Genomic DNA, 12522 nt, shown 5'->3' with positions numbered 1-12522 from the left:
CAATTGTTTTCCCAGAGTCAAAGGTCACCAAGAAGAGCATCAGGATCGTCCGCCATGCAGATCAGAGGAACCGATCAAACCAGAGGAACGCTGACAACGCTGAAGACAAATCGCATCAAATGTGGAGTAAAAATAACCAGCAAGACTGACTATGGACTCCATATGTTAAAACAATAAAGTAATAAAAGATAAAGCAGCTCAGATGTTCTTCAAAATGTAATCATTTAATGGAGGACAAGTCAAAGTAAATCACCACAGAGGGTTTTTATGAAAAAGAAAAAAATCTCAATTTACTCTGAAATCCCAACAAAGTGTTTCTGCAGATCTTCTCTCCTGTCTTCTACCTGTTGGGTCAGGTGTACATGGAGAGAAACAGCCACTAAAATCACACGGAGGCAGATTATTAACCACCATCAGAGACCAGCTTCATCAATATTCAGATTTAATCTGGAAGTGAAGTCTGTCCTGGAGCTTTCTTACCTCTGACCTGGACAGCGTGACGTTTCTCCCATCCGACAGCTCCGTAAAGATTTCTGCAGAACAAACAGAAGGAAGGCGACTGTCAAACCGGGTCAGGTTTACACCAGGCCGACCCGCTGACACGGGATCAGGGGTCAACATGTCTGCTCAGAGCTTCACTCACTGTTCATGCGGCTCAGGCGGAGGCTGAGGTTGATGAAGTTCTCCAGGGTCATGTGACCAGAGGAGGCGCCATAGCGAACCGCCATCAGGTTGAGCAGTTCATCGCTGATGCTCATACCTGAAAAACGTTAAGCTAAGGGGTTTGGCTAATGACTTTAGCTCAGGACTTTAGCTAATGGCTTTGGCTAATGACTTTAGCTAATGGGTTTAGCTAATGACTTTAGCTAATGGGTTTAGCTCAGGACTTTAGTTAATAATTTTAGCTAATGGCTTTAGCTCAGTACTTCAGCTACTGGCTTTAGCTAATGGCTTTAGCTCAGGGATTTAGCTATTGACTTTAGCTAATGGCTTTAGCTCAGGGATTTAGTTATTGACTTTAGCTAATGGCCTTTCTTCAGGACTTTAGCTCAAAGCTTTAGCTAATGATTTTAGCTAATGGCCTTAGCACAGATGTTAAGTCTTCAGTCTCATCTAATAGACGCTGTCCTCTGCACAGAAACACGAGGCTGCTTAATGTTCTTGGAATGGATTTACCTGAGTCTCTCAAAGCGTTCCTCAGCTCCCTCAGTGACAGCGTTCCCGTTTTGGAAACATCCATTTTGGCAAAAACTTGCTGATGAAAGGAAACAGGGACTATTTAATATCTGTAGACTAAAGCAGAACCACACTGCCCAGATTTCACCTTGGCCTGGTTCTACCTTATATTTCGTAACCTTGTGCCACAGATAACCAAACTCCTCACTGTCCAGCTTCCCATCTCCAGATTCCTGTTGAACGAGCTGTTAAGGCAACAAGAGTTTGCTCTGTAAGCAGTGAAGATCCTTCCACCCTAGCAGGATACATCCATCAGAGCCACCATGCTGCGACATGCATCGATGCTGAAGCTTCCTGATATCAGGTCACCTGCAGGGAAAAGGTCAGAGGTTATTTATCTTAACAGCATCTCCCTGAGCTGTGAATTACTGCCGTTCATGTTCAAACCTTTCAGAAGCTGCTGCAGGAGCTCAGCGTTGACTTCTTCATACTGAAAACGAGAACATTTCGATTTGTGATGAATCACAGATTGAGCTGAACAGATGAACTGTCCGACCGGTTCCTCCTACAATGACTTTCAAACCTCAGATTTTATTAAACCGGGTGAACTGCTTTCAGTAAATAAAAGCATGTTTAAGTTTGAAATATATTGGACACATTTCTGCTAGTTTGTAAATGAGCTAAAAGGAAAGCTAATATGTAGCTTAGCGCTTTAGCTGATATTAAAAGCATTTTATTTTTCCTGATAAATTCTAAAGCCAATTTACTCAGCTGTTTGGTAAACTTTCAGTTGAATAAAGTTCTGCTTTTCAACTGTTAAGAATTATTCAAGTAATTATATCTGCTGCAGAACGCTCCTCATGTTCTCCACACATGATGCGGTGCATCAGATGACATTTATTTTGTACCCAGAATGCATCGCTGTAACTCTACAGTGAACAGTTAACAAAATCAGCAGCAGCTTTAGCAAAACTCAGCAACTATAAAACTGAAACCAGGAGAATCAGGGTCTGAAGCCAAACCTTACAGGAAGCTAAATCATGACAAATTTGATCCTGATGAGGGCAACACTTTATGTTGCAGCACATATTGCCATTAACACATGGTCAGTAGCAACATCGTCAACAGTAGCTTTAGCATTAGCCTTCAGTAATTACTATGCTGGTATAGTGCTTCAGTTTGGACTAAATACTGTGTTGGTGTAGCGCTTTAGCGTTAGCGGATCTAATGTTTTAGTGTCAAAGCAGCTAGCATTTCAGTTAGCAGCGCTCACCACTGGACTGGTCTAAAGCAGGTTACCTTGTCTGAGTACTGACGGAAGAGTAGCATTTTATTTTCAACATCTTGGGAGTTTTTCTCTTTCTTCACCTGTTAATGAAGCAGTTCAGAGAAATCATTAAAACATCTCAACAACAGGATCAATAAAACGTGTCTGCAGAAACAAACCTTTTCAACTGGATTGTTAAAATGGTGTCCAGAGTTTTCACTGTGTAGAAAAAGATTTTAAAAAGTTTCCACCATCTGAGGTCACAGATAAAAAGTTTCCACATCATGGACATCAACCATTTATGAACTGTCATTTTATTCTAGAGACAAAAACCAGGCAGGTCCAGAGAAACCAACCAGTGTCAATGAACTGGTTCTGAGGGCTCTGAGAACCTGGTCAGGGACAGTTCACCAGCTCACCAACCACAGCTCTGCTATCTTAGCCCGATTGGATGGATAATTAATAATAATTAGTTAATAATAATTAATAATTAGTCCAGATTCTTCTGACGGGTTGATGTGTTGCACCCTGGAATGTCTGGACCTACTAGCAGCGGGTCTCCTCCCGGGAGAAGATGGTCAGGAGGAAGGAGGCGGCCTGGTTGGGCTTGTCGGTGCACGGCACGATGACGTATTCTCCGGGCTTCAGCGTGAGGAACTCCATCACTTCACGGGAATTCATCAACAGCTTGGTTTGGGCAACGGGTCTGTGGCTGCTGAAGAACGATGCCGGGAACTTTCCGGTGCATTTCTTATCCTGCAGGAAAATGAACATGCCTCGTTATTTCTGGAGAGGGTTCTGGGAGCCGTTACTCAGAACACATACTTACTTTTTCTGACACCTGGAGGAAAATCAGTGGAAAATTGTCCATGTTGGAGACAAAAGAAAGTGAAGAATTAAAAATGTCTACCATTGAACAAAATGGAAAAATCGAGTTGCTGGTTTGATTCTTCCTGTAGAAACATGTTTACCTCAAAGATGAAGAAGCCGATGAAGAAGATCTGCGCCAAACGCCTGTTCCTATTGTCCGGCTTCTGCATGAGAGACACCAGGGTGTTCTTGGTCTGAGAGGAATCGGGTTTTCCACAGACCTTGATACGATACTGGGGATTGGTCCAGAAAGTCTCTGGAATAACAGGAACGTGGAACTTTAACTGAACCATCAAAAGGAAAACATCGAGGCTCAGCAGTTTCTCTACCAGGAGACTTTCACAGATTCAGAAGCAACAGCAACGTTTTACTGGAGCTCAGAGAAACAACCCAGAGGTCCACCTCTGACTGCACAGGTCAAAGGTCATGACTCCAGAGCGGAGATGTTGGGCCACGGTGGAGTTCTGATTCCGGTACGTACCTGTGTGGCCGAGGTGGCCTCCAGCCGTGGTTCCTGCCACCCAGCGGTTCTCGTACATGGATGTCTTCCAGTGGGAGTCCGGTTCTTCGTCCAGGAAGTCGGGGCTCATGCCGCAGATTTCAATTTTGGTGTAATGTTTGCAGCAATCCTCCAGGCTCATCCTGAACACATTTTCATATGCTGACTATATTCTGTGCACTGGAGCGTTTTCAATAAATCAGAAACTAACATTTCACATTAATGCATAGAAGTTGTAACTTCAGTCTGTTTACCAAAACTCTCCATCATTCTGCACAGTGAGGCACTTTTCGCGGTCCTTCGTACTGACGCCTCGCCACAGAGGAGACCTTGCAGAGCGAGGAGGAAGCATTTATTTATTAGTTTCAGCAGAAAGAAACAAGCTTTGCCAGCCGCAAGGTCTCACTTGTCGCTCCAGTCTCCGATCCACTCTCCGTGCCCCCAGGGGTTCCACAGGCGCACCAGGTTCACCATCGTCTCCTGGCTCTGCAGCTGATTGGTCAGCATACAAACACAATGTCAGCACTGACATCAACTCCTCCAAGTTGTTCCTGAGATCTGAATTTGTATGTAAAGCTATTGTATCTCAGTTGCCATGGTTACCCTGTGTATCTGGGGTAACTGTTCGATTTGGGTTGCATAAGAATGAAAGTAAAAATTATTTTAATTAGGTTAAATTACAGCTCTTCATGGATGAACTGACTGGGTAGAGATGAGCTACAGGAGAACTCAGGTTCTGTTCAGGACAGCTCCATGGAGCCGTTACCTGTTTCAGACCCGTCAGTGTGTAGGCGTGGCCCGGGACCAGTCCGTTCGGGAGCATGTCGCCAGGAGTTGCTTCCTGATGAAAACAAAAGCACAGGTCTTAGATTCTCCCTGGGGGGTCTCCATGGTGAGTGCGGTCCCTCCCCCAGAGAACATTTGGAAAACAATAAGACACGTTGAAGCGTCCGCTGTAGACGGGCCCCTGGTCCAACACACCGGAACCAAACGGCGTTCAGTCAGGCTCTCCATCCTGCTGATGACCTCATTGTTTCTCTCAGGTGTGTTGGAGCAGAGACGCTCTGACAGGAAGACGGACACCCAACCTGGAGTTGAGGACTGATGGTCTCACTGCTGGTCTTTCAGGACTTTTATGTCCAGCAGTGAAATTTTTAATCAATCTGATCATATTTACATATCAGAACAAATGACCCTTCTTCGTTTGATAATCAGCTACATTTGTCATCCAACATGGCGGCAGCCTTGTAGGAAAGACAGGTCAGTGTCTGCACGGTGTTCCCTGTTCGGCTCTGTATATTTTCTTACCTTTTTTGGGATGCTGCTGCAGCTCATGAAAGTCTTGGAGCGTCCGGCTCTGCACAGGAGATTCCAGAGATTAGGGCAAGGGTCTGACAACTGGATGCACATGTGGACACCACCAGTGAAGTCCCTCATGGCCTCTGCCGGAGTCCCAGACGTCATATCAGCATAGGATCCGCAAACCCTGCAATATTCAGGTAGGAGGTTATCTCTGGCGTCAAACAGTTCACCGATCCTATGTCTGAGAAACAGAGTGGAGGTCTTTACATACTTGGCGTAGGCCTTCTCAAGCAAAGCAGGCCAGAACTCACGCTCGTCTTTGGAACGGGCAAAGATGGGTTTCCTTTCGATTGTTGGCAGCTTGTCGTCAATCACCACATCCACCCACTTCCCAAACCTCCAGAACTGGAAGGAACATTTAGAGGAAGACGTTTGTCTCAGGGGACAGAGAGAAAGATACCTCGTCTGCAGAAGATGATTTAGCTTCAAGCTAAATGTTTGTTTGGTTTGCACACTGAATATTATATTTATTTAGCACTAAGCTAAATATTTAGCTTAAATATAAGCTTTCTAATATTGAAGCTAAATATTCTAACTAAACATTTAGTTTTTCTCTTGACAGACTCATAGCAGACTGAATAACCCACATTATTGCTGGGAATTATTGACTTTCCACTTATATGAGGCGCTATCAGTTCATTATTTTATCATCTCAACAGATGTGGAACTTTTCCTTTGTGTATCTGATCTGAGGCCAGCTGGGCTGCAGACGGACCGGAGCAGATCAGGTTGGAGATGCAGTTGGAAAACCTGGAGGAGATACGGACAATTCGTGGCAAACAGGCTGCTGGAGGACGCCTCCTTCCGTCATTTACCCTGAAGTGAAACAGCCCACAGTAGTCCTTCCCCAGGCAGGTTTGGTCCTGAGGAACAACCAGCTTGAAGATCTCTTCGTGGAAGGTCAGCGCTCCGAGAGACGCCAGGAACCAGCAGTTTCCTGAGAAAAGACAGCCAGTGACCGACGGATCGCATGTCTGCAGATACCTGGATTGCCTAACTCACCAAGATCTCCCTGACCAAAGTCAAACCTGGAGGCGCCATCAAGGATGAAAAATGGTGTGGTCACAAGGTCCTGAAATACATGACAAAAAATCATTCAGTTGTTCCTAAATGTTGGAGCAGGAAATAAACGTAAACTTTTCTGAAAAGCCTCCAATGAGGCTGAGTCCAGAGGTCAGTGAGCCTGAGCAGATTCACATTCAACAGATTCAACAGATCCAGTAGATCCAGTAGGAAGATCAGCTGTGCTTACTCTTGGTCTGAGCCACTGCACCTGGGCCAGCTTTTCTGGCACCAGCTTGTCCTGGCCGATGGAGCGCTGGTCCGGAGGGAACGCCTCATCTCTGAACAGCTTGTTTTGGGTCATGAGGAGCTTTTTCAGCTGCAGGTAGTCCTGCTGTTGGAACCGCTCCGGGTTCTGTGATGTCCCGTAGCCGGTTTCCTTCTGCCGAGCGCTCATTATGTTCTTACTCACACCGTGAAGAGGCATGGCTGCTGGTTCAGGGTCTGGCAGACACAAATGTCCGCCTGTTAGCTCCGTCAGTCCGTATGGAGATGAGCTAACAACGAGCTATGCTAGCAGCACAATCACAGAGAAAGGAAAGCACAGGTGATATGGAGTGTGTGTGTGTGTGTGTGTGTGTGTGGGTGTGCGTTTGTTTCTAATGTCAGGAAAATACCGTTTTCCTGACATATACCACATTGTGGGGACCTACTTTTTGGGTCAGGGGTCAGATTTGGGACTAAGGTGTGAATTGAGTTTTGGATAGGGTTAGGGTTAGGTATGCAATGGATAGGGTTAGGATAAGGGTTAGGGTGAGGGGAAGGTTTAGGCCAGGGATCCCCAAAGTCAGTCCTCGAGGGCCGGCATCCTGTATGTTTTAGTTCTCTCCTTGGTGGCGCCAACAAACGTCTCAGCATGTCAATGTTCTTCTTAGGCCTTCTAACGAGCCACCATTTGATCCAGGTGCGTTAAACCAGGGAGAGAACTAAAACATGCAGGAAGCCGGCCCTCCAGGACCCACTTTGGGGATTCCTTGTTTAGGCTGTAGAAATGAATGGAAGTCATTGGAAAGTCCCCGCAAAGATAGCTACGCAAACATGTGTGTGTGTGTGCGTGTTAAACCATTCTTCCTCTGGTTCAATACATCAGCTACACCCAGACATGTAGAACCATGAAAACAGAACCTGGTTGACAATATGAAGTAGGCGGAGAGATGTCTAAGCTCTGATCCAGAGATCCAGCGGAGGAGAAAGCGACTGACTAGTCCGATCCCGGAGCAACCAGTTAGTGCATCAGGCTGAAATAGATTCCCGTGTTTCTGATACGCTCTTCGTTGGGCTGCAGCTCCCTCTAAAGCATCTTGTTTAACTTGTACTGCAGACTTTCAGTGATATTCTAGTTGGTTCTGCATATTTCACACGCTTCCCTGATTCGGCTGATTGCACTTCAGCAAACACCGCAGTTCATCTGAACTGTCAACTAACAATGGGTGACTGTTGATAACTGTACACGTTCAAATAACCTGGTGTGTGAGTCAGTCAAATCTCTCTAACAAAGACAGAGGATAGCGGCTGAGTTTTGACCTTTGCCCAATGGATAAGATCAGCTTCACATGTGAAAATCGGCCAGTAACCCATCTCCCAAAGTGAAGGAAATTGGTGCACTGTATGTTCTGCAGGTATTTGCTGCTATGGTTTCTCTCTTTTTCTGTTTGTCTCGTAGTCTCTATTTCCTCTTTGCTCTTTCTCTCTCTTTAAACCTTTTCTAACACCTTCCTCCCTTTGTTTTCCGTCTCCATGTCTTTTATATCTCAACAAACCCAAAGTCATTTCTAATCCAGAGAAAGCCGTAACGCTCCACTAGTGAAAGTAAATCTGTTGGGTTGCACCCTGACAGTACAGGACAGGAGATGTTAGTATGGGTTAGGGGTTGATTCGTTTTCAAACAGGACCAGTGAGTATCGGCGCTCAGCCTCAATGAGGATCCAGTCACTGTGAAGACGCTGATTAAGAAACAAGATCAACATTATGATGCGGATCAGAGCAACGTTCCCTCATCACAGAGGGACTCGTCTAGCGTTCTGCTTACTTTGGTTTCACCCGATTATTCCTGCAAATCTTAATAAGGAAGTTGATGTTTTCAGTGAAAGTAGTCAAGAGAGATTTATGCATCATGTTTCAAACACAAAACTGTGATGTTAAAGACAAAATGAAGACTTTACCTCACGGGTTCTGGAGAAAACGTTCCGCTCAGACGGAGAACAGAGCAACAGGTGTTCTGGCTTTCAGAGTTGGAAATCTGTCAGTAAGTTCTTTTGTAATCAACAAGGCCTCCTCTTCCTGATTTTCCTCCTCCTCCTCCCTGAGGTTCATTTCTTTAGAAAGACTGCAGATGTTTCAGGAACTGCTTGGCCTCTTGCCAGTCGCCGTCAGGTGTGAACTTGTTCTGCACCTGTTGGAGAGACTCCAGCAGGTCAGCAGCTTCTGGATGAATCTCTGCTGTAGAAGCTGCTGACCTGTCCAGGAGGAGAGTCAGCAGGACAGGAGCTGCTGACGCCTGCAGGAACAGGAAACGACTGCCAGAGGGCACCATGCAACACATCATGCTCCAATAATCACCGTCAATGTGCTGCAGAGGTTGCAGTCACAGCATGGAGAGAAACGGCCCTGTGCAGCACTAACGCTGGAGGAGCTGGGAGATGAAGCCACTGTCCGAAGTGTTTAATAAGTAGTGAAGCAGAGGAGGAGGAAGAAGGCTGGGATGTGTTTCTACTGGCCCAGGTTGGAATTTGGTCAGTGTTCTTGCTGGAACAAGTTTCTGCTGGGAGTGAAGCAGCGTGAGCTGAAAGCTACATGAAGCACGACTGAACACTTTGAGCACTTTAAATTTCAGTTCATTTATCGGTTCATTGACAAACAGAACAGAACAGATCTATAACGGATTTGTTGCACCAACAACTAATTTACAGCGCCAGTCCCTGGTTGGGCCTTCAGTTCATCAAAACAAATTTATTTATGAATCATAAATACATTCGTCTTCCTGCCTACATGTAAACAACCTGGCTTCCTCCAGATGTATGTAAACATTGTTGCTAACATGCTAATAGGATCAAACCTGGGACTCAGGTTGGCTTTTAGGAGCAAAAGCAAAGTAACAGGATGGAGGAATTAGTAGGCAGTCAGATGGAAACAGACCTGGTGGCGCTCAGGCCACCGGGTAGAGTTACTGTAGCAGGTCCAGTGTAGCTTTCTGGTTCTGATGACGGATTAAGGGAGCGGGTTAACCCTAACCCTCACACTGATCTTTGCCAATACTTAATTGTAAGCTATTTTATAATGATAAGGTTGAACTGAAGAGGAGATTGTTTAATGGTTACAACAGCACAAAAACAACGTGAGTAATTTGTGTGGTCCACTGTTGTCTGGAAAACTCTAAGAAGGATTTTAAAGCCATCCCCTCCCAGCCCCCAGCCTCCAGATTCTGCGTTACGGCCCTGGGTTTGGTGTCACAGCGCAGCGCACAGAGCTCCTCCTGCAGCTCCCCAACTCAGATGGCTGCACAGATTTGTGACACTTATCTTAATATTAATAATTATAGTGGCGTTAAGTTTCCATTATAATTATTGCCAACTACGGACACGTTTATTCGTGGCTGTTTTCACGTTTATTGCGCTGTTCGTATTGGTCTTGATGTTTGCAGTTTTCTGGAGCGCAACGTGAAGCTCGACGTCTTTCAGAGGTAATATATCAAATTAACATTAACAAAAAAACAGCGGGACGGATCATCCGGGAAATGATGGACAGAGAGAGACCGACTAAAACTACCTTAATGATGGACAAATTCTGGGATTTATTTTGAGTTTCTGCTTATTCCAAAGCCCAAATGAGTAACTTCACCTTCAAAAACGAGCCCAAAAAGGCACAACCCGCCACTCATTAAATTTGCAAGCGAAAAAACCCCAAAGCCGCTTATAATAATCGGGCTTGGCGACAGAAACTCAAAATAGTTCCAGTTTTTCCAGCAACAAAATGCGCATCTCCCTCCATTGTTTACATTTCTGTCGCATAGAGACGTCGGTCACTCGACAAGACGTGTAGAGGAAATACGATTAAATTACAAAAGAAGATAGTAAAGCAAAGTGATTTTGATAAGTAACTGTAGTCTGACTACTCGATTTGAAATAGCAACACGTTATATTACTCGTTACTGAAAAAAGTGGTCCGACTTTAGTAACGCGTTACTGACTGCTGTCAACAAAGCTAAAGAGTTGGAGAATTGATGATGATGATGATGCTGTTTTCTCTGCCGCCCTCTCAGGTCTGGAGGAGGAACTCAGTTTTATCACTGCTTCCTGCTGTCCTTTTAGAGTTTGATTTGTTTTTGTTAGTCCGCCCAGTTTGGATTGTTTGTCTCCTCTCAGTATTTGTGAGGCCAGAATAACAACCTTCCATTTATTGTGTTTGTTTTGTCCTCTGTCTGTCTTTGGGTCACTTCCTGAATACTTACATTTCATGTGATCATGTTAATCTGAACTATCTGAGACCCGATCCTGTTGGTGTGATCTCCAGTTTGGACTGCATGTGATCATTCTGCAGTGAATCGAGTGCATCTTAAGTTTGCAGTGAACATTGCAGTTGTTTATGTGGGTTTGTCCGCCTGAACTGGTGATTAAATTCGGATTGACAAGTTGATAAAGTTAACGGGAAACCTTTTTATCTGGGTAACAATAAATATTGTTAATTAACTTCATTATGGTTGTTTTATTGCCCTTCGGCTTGACGGAGTTATAACACTGTGTGGTGCGGTATGGTGCCGTGCGTCTCTTAGGAATCTCTGGCTTTTTCCCTCCAGGCCACGCAGCGCAGTTATATGCAAATCAGGAACCTGAAGAACTTTATAGGTGTCATTGGGTTTTATAAGTTTTGCAATAAAAAACAACTGGATTCATTGAAGCAGAAGAATCGGATCACACCGGGATGTTATTTTTCAGAGACGCTTCGTTCTGAAAAATTTGTTTTTGTTGGATTAAAGTCAATATCTGCTGTCAGCTATAAATCAGGCCTCCAGGCCACGCAGCGCAGTTATATGCAAATCAGGAACCTGAAGAACTTTATTGGGTTTTATAAGTTTTGCAATAAAAAACAACTGGATTCATTGAAGCAGAAGAATCGGATCACACCGGGATGTTACTTTGACGCGTCATTTTTCAGAGACGCTTCGTTCTGAAAAATTAGTTTTTGTTGGATTAAAGTCAATATCTGCTGTCAGCTATAAATGAGTTTTCTCCAGTTCCTGTAAGTGTTCCTGACACACACGTGCACACACGCACACACACACACACCAACAAACACATGTGTGCAAACACACATACCATCACACACTGTGGGGACTTCCCATTCATTTCTACAGCCTGACCTTTGCCTTTATCCTAATCCTAACCAACCAAAACTCAATTCACACCTTAGTCCTAATCTGACCCCTGACCCTAAGAACACAGTTTCACCCTGTGGGTCCCTGCAGGGGGAAACTCTGTTTTTAGGCCACGTCTTGCTCAGGGGCAACAACAGCAGAACCGCCTGGTACCTGGGGGTCGGGCTGCAGGGTTCTGCGGTGTCTCTATGAACACATGAAATCATCTAAATTACTGGAATTGCTTCGACTCCTGCTGGTTAGAAACCAGCTTCTGTCTTGATGTTTGTAGCAGCAGCTGCAGTGATGCAGGACTGAGTGGGTTTTATAAACGAACCAATTCCAGATGTTCAACCACAGCTGCATAAATCCTGTCAATTATCCCTTTAGTTTGTTGATTATAGGAAGCTGTGAGCTACATGCTAACCTTAGCTGCAAACAGTTAGCCTGGCCTGGTTAGCCGGGGCCGTCTCAGTGCTTATGCACCTCTGGTTCAGTTTGTTGGAGTTCGACTCCATGGAACCAGCAGAGGTTTCTCCATCCATCCATTTTCTGGTCACCCCTGTCCCTAATGGGGTCGGGAGGGTTGCTGGTGCCTCTCCAGCTACGTTCCGGGCGAGAGGCGGGGTTCACCCTGGACAGGTCGCCAGTCTGTCGCAGGCAGAGGTTTCTATCCGTCGTTATTATGATTCAGAAGTTCAGTTCAGCTACAGATCAGACTTTAAGCTCAGCTTTTTCATGGTAACATTATGAGAAATTATTAAAGTCTTTCCAGGAATTTTGTTTCAGGCAAAGACAAACAGTAGCAACCCTGAAATGCAGAAATGCGGACACTGCCCCCTGCTGGACATCATCAGCATGACCCTCATCTCGGCGTAAACATGTTTATGGAGCCGCAGTAATTTATCTGATTTTTATGTTTGCCATTTTGTTTTG

At 45.0% G+C, this 12522-nt stretch overlaps 1 protein-coding gene across 1 annotated transcript; it reads right to left on the bottom strand.

Annotated features, from left to right (window-relative positions):
* Positions 1-203: 203 nt before the first annotated feature.
* Positions 204-9112, bottom strand: LOC122845742 (calpain-A-like). Its single transcript, XM_044142154.1, has 22 exons — positions 8399-9112; positions 6427-6680; positions 6177-6246; positions 5990-6111; positions 5386-5519; positions 5121-5298; positions 4579-4653; positions 4219-4304; positions 4067-4141; positions 3795-3955; positions 3415-3569; positions 3273-3284; positions 2991-3199; positions 2623-2662; positions 2476-2544; positions 1624-1666; positions 1484-1545; positions 1341-1409; positions 1177-1255; positions 644-760; positions 481-533; positions 204-379 (listed from the first exon to the last, which is right to left on the bottom strand). Exons 2-22 carry the CDS (start codon positions 6661-6663, stop codon positions 353-355), a joined length of 2073 nt encoding a protein of 690 aa, XP_043998089.1. The 5' UTR covers positions 6664-6680; positions 8399-9112; the 3' UTR covers positions 204-352.
* Positions 9113-12522: the final 3410 nt, after the last annotated feature.

Source organism: Gambusia affinis, linkage group LG16 (assembly GCF_019740435.1).
Source record: "Gambusia affinis linkage group LG16, SWU_Gaff_1.0, whole genome shotgun sequence".
Taxonomy (NCBI): domain Eukaryota; kingdom Metazoa; phylum Chordata; class Actinopteri; order Cyprinodontiformes; family Poeciliidae; genus Gambusia; species Gambusia affinis.
The sequence above is the reverse complement of the archived record's forward strand: the minus strand, read 5'-3'. Positions and strand labels throughout refer to the sequence as shown.

Coding starts and splice junctions, on each gene's coding strand:
- LOC122845742 (XM_044142154.1), bottom strand. CDS start 6,663: ATGCCTCTTCACGGTGTGAGTAAGAACATAATGAGCGCTCGGCAGAAG. Junction 4,654..5,120: donor GCAGCAGCATCCCAAAAAAG/GTAAGAAAATAT, acceptor TGTTTTCATCAG/GAAGCAACTCCTGGCGACAT. Junction 380..480: donor TCACGCTGTCCAGGTCAGAG/GTAAGAAAGCTC, acceptor GTGTGATTTTAG/TGGCTGTTTCTCTCCATGTA.